The 3941-nt window shown below is 47.9% G+C and overlaps 1 protein-coding gene across 1 annotated transcript; it reads right to left on the bottom strand.

Annotated features, from left to right (window-relative positions):
• Nucleotides 1-424: 424 nt before the first annotated feature.
• Nucleotides 425-3101, bottom strand: LOC143784325 (E3 ubiquitin/ISG15 ligase TRIM25-like). The gene has a single exon (XM_077272472.1). The coding sequence runs from the start codon at nucleotides 3099-3101 to the stop codon at nucleotides 1533-1535; it is 1569 nt and encodes a 522-aa protein (XP_077128587.1). The 3' UTR covers nucleotides 425-1532.
• Between the last annotated feature and the right edge of the window lie 840 nt (nucleotides 3102-3941).

The raw sequence follows: 3941 nt of genomic DNA on the forward strand, positions 1-3941 counted from the left end.
AAAACGGATCCGGCAAAATTTGCCTCCGGATCCGTTTTTTACTCATAGACTTGTATTAGCGACGGATTGCCTCACGCTTCATTAGTTTTTCACTGGATCCGTTGAAAATTGTTTATCCGGCAGCCGAAGAAAACTGACATAGTAACGTTTTTTGTGTCCGTCGAAAAAAAGGACAGCAACGGATCTGTCGCTGTCCGTTGTTTGCTAGAATGGAAGCCTATGGCGACGGAATCCTTTTTTTTAACTGAGCATGCTCAGATTTTTTTAGGGTCCAATTAGCTGGATCAGCTAGTCGGATCGAGCGAAAAAATGGATCCGTCGCATCAGTTTTTCACAATCTGCGACGGATCCGTTTTTTTTCAAAATTCAACGGATTGTGACTGATGGCAAAAAACTGACGTGTGAAAGCGGCCTAACAGATCAATAGTTCTGTGTGTACAGAGACCTGATGGAAGTGATAGAAGTAAAGGGACAGTACTGACATATACAAGCTGGGTAATGGCTACAGGAGCCTCATTGGCCACTAAATCCGCACATATAAGACCAGTTTGGTCAGTGGTATAAAGTCTACATCAAGTCTCCACACATTCATCTCCCAACACCAGAAGAACAGCCGGTGATGAGAGCAGGAAGCTCCTCCACATTGTCCTGATCGTTACTCCACAACCATTTATCTATGGATTTTATTAGTGAATGAACCTCACATGTGCAAATAATATACAGAAATGACAGAAAACTGAGCGTCGCTCCGAGGAGGGCGAGGACCCGGAGCCCAGCGGCATCGATTCCCAACTCATCCAGAAGTGAAAATTCTGCTGAATATATAACATATCGGGTTGTGCCGCTGTGGGGTTAGTAAGCAGATGTGGGGTCTTCATTATGGGGGCTGTGGTCGTCTCTTCTCTACATCTGTGGGTCCAGTGGGTCGGGGACTTGGAGCTCCGGCCGCCATGTTACCTATAATCGGCTGTGCTGCTGAATCTCCTTGTATAAAGCTGGAATATGTCATCACTGACTGGTGCGGACCCCACAGACCCTGAGAATGAAGGGGCCACAGAGCTGATTTAGTGCTGCGTCCCCTCCCTGTTTACCCTGCACAGCGGCGCTCCGGACCCCCGATGTGCCCCCCATCCACTGCGGCCGTACTGCAGCTCCTGCATCGGGGGAGTCCAGAGCTCCGATGTGCAGGAGGCTGAACTAATGCTGCGGCCCCTTTATTCTCAGGATCGGTGGGGGTCCCAGGAGTGCTGACATATCCCAGCTATATACCAGCACTTTATCAGAGAGGATTAACCCTTTACTGAATAACAATTAGTCTCAGGACAATTCACCCATTAATATTTACATTCTACTCAATCATTGATTCTACATCTGATCTACAGGGAAAAGGAAAAAACAATAGGAACAATCCCCCCATGACTCCGCCATATACATTGTATTATTAGAGGGTCCTGCTGATGACTCACTATATACAGATGTGTCCATGTGACAAGGAATAATGGAATTATAATGTGACGAGGACGACATCGGCCTCAGCTTCTTATTCTAACCGAGGCTCCATGCTCCACATAGAAGATAACATGTAGGGGTTCAGTGAAGGAGGCGGTGAAGGTGTGTAAGTGTCTGATGGGGTCACACAGCTCATAGAAGGACAGACGCCCGGCCTCATAGTCTAAGAAGACCCCAAGTGTTGGACATGTTGGCTTTACTCTTAGGGCTAATGTGACTGAGCTGTGCCATACTTTATATCCTCCATCATACATGTCCAAACACCAAGATTTATCATTACATCCACAATCAGACTCTTCTCCTTCCCTCTGTATACTGGGATAGGACATTCCCAATTGACATGTTCCAATCTGGTCCCACTCTACCTCCCAGTAATGTCGTCCTGAGGAGAGGCCACATCTGCTTAACACCTGGGAGTAATCCACAAATCTTCCTGGTGATTCTGGTTTCTCCTGATATTCTTCTGAATCTGTTGCTGTTTTCAGCTCTTCTGATATTTTCAGCCATGTATGAGCAGTGTCCACATCCAGCAATATGTCTGGGACATGGACCCCGAGCTCTGATGCTACATTGGTGACAATATCCCTCATAGATCGGTGTAAGGTCAGTGAGATCAGAACCTCATCCAGATCCTCCTCAGTACTGACCTCTCCACCATCTCCCCCTGTGTCCTCATCACCTCCATGACTATTTACTGTATTGTCACTTCCTTGTAAGAGTCTTATTGGGTCGGTGACACGACACATCTCCTCCATGTGACGCATCTTCCTGGACAGCTCGTCCTCCTGTATTTCCAGTTTCTTGATCAGATGAGATATCTGGGACACAATCTTCTCCTCCTGCCTGGAGACCTCGCTCAGTGCTTTTGTTTCTGCCGCTTGTAGTTGCTTCTTAATGTCCATAAATATCCTACTGATGTTCTGCCTCTTATTTGAGGCTTTCTCCTGGATGTTCCTTGTACGATCCTGCAGATTCTGTATTCTTGTCTGAATTTCTGATTTTTTGGGATTCGGTTCATCCAAATATTTTCTCAGTTTCTTCTTCTTGTTCTCAAAAGCCTCATCTAGAAGTTCCACCTGGTGTCCTCGGTGTTCACCAACCAAACAGCAAGACACACACAGACAAGCCGCGTCCTGCGGGCAGTAATACTCCAGAACCTTCTTGTGGAGGGAACATTTTTTGCAACCAAAAGAGCCGGTGGGTTCTGTTGATATATGATCCACTGTCTTATTGTGGGCTGTCAGGTGGTCGTCACATAGCGAGGTCTCACACTGCAGACAGGATTTCACAGCCGGTACAGGAGACTTTATACAGTAAGTACAGAAGATTCTGGTCTCCTCCATATCAGGCTGAGTAGATGAGAAACGCTCCACTATGTTCCTCAGCTTTCGGTTCTTCTCCAGGGCCGGACGCTCCGGATATTCTGCTCTGCAGTCAGGACAGGAATACCCTCCAGCCGCCTCCTGTGCATCCAGCACACTCACAATACACGAGCGGCAGAAGTTGTGTCCACATCTCAGGGATACGGGATCTGTATAGAGGCTCAGGCAGATGGAGCAGTTCAGCTCGTCCCTCAGCTCCGCAGACGCCATTGTAGTGGGAATGGGAATGAGCAGGAACTGAAAGTGAAAGTTTCTTTACATAAGAAGGGCGGAGATTCTGTGCAGGATGATTAACCCCTACAGCTCCATGGCTGTGCTCACTGCTCATTCACATGAGGAAGAAAGCCCTTAACTGATCAGCCATGAGGATCTGGTGTAGGATTAGGAGTTATAGGGACTCCACCTGGTCATCCAGAGATTCCACCATCAGTTCTGGCAAGGAGAAGGAAGCAGAGGACTCATAAAACTTTAGTGCATTATAAGAAGAGACCTTTGGAAATCTTGATTTAGGTGAAATTAAATTCATCTCCACCTCTTCCTATGAGGCTGAGATATAGGCCGGTTTCACACGTCAGTGGCTCCGGTACGTGAGGTGACAGTTTCCTCACTTACCGGAGACACCGACACACGTAGACCCATAAAAATCAATGCATCTGTGCAGATGTCATTGATTTTTTGCGGACCGTGTCTCCGTGTGCCAAACACGGAGACATGTCAGTGTTCGTGGGAGCGCAAGTATTACACGGCCCCATTAAAGTCAATGGGTCCGTGTAAAACACGTACCTCACACGGACAGTCTCCGTGTGGCGTGCAGGAGACAGCGCTACAGTAAGCGCTGTCCCCCCCACATGGTGCTGAAGCCACCATTCATATCTTCTGTGCAGCAGCGTTTGCTGCATAGAAGATATGAATAATAGTGTTTAAAAGAAAGATCTATCTGTCCGCTGCCCCCCCACCCCCTGTGCGCCCCCCCGCTGTTCTGAAAATACTCACCCGCTTCCCTCGTTGGCTGTCGCGGCTTCCTGTCCTGCCTTCTACTGTATGCGGTCA

The sequence above is a fragment of the Ranitomeya variabilis genome, chromosome 7 (genome assembly GCF_051348905.1).
Source record: "Ranitomeya variabilis isolate aRanVar5 chromosome 7, aRanVar5.hap1, whole genome shotgun sequence".
Classification (NCBI taxonomy): Eukaryota; Metazoa; Chordata; class Amphibia; order Anura; family Dendrobatidae; genus Ranitomeya; species Ranitomeya variabilis.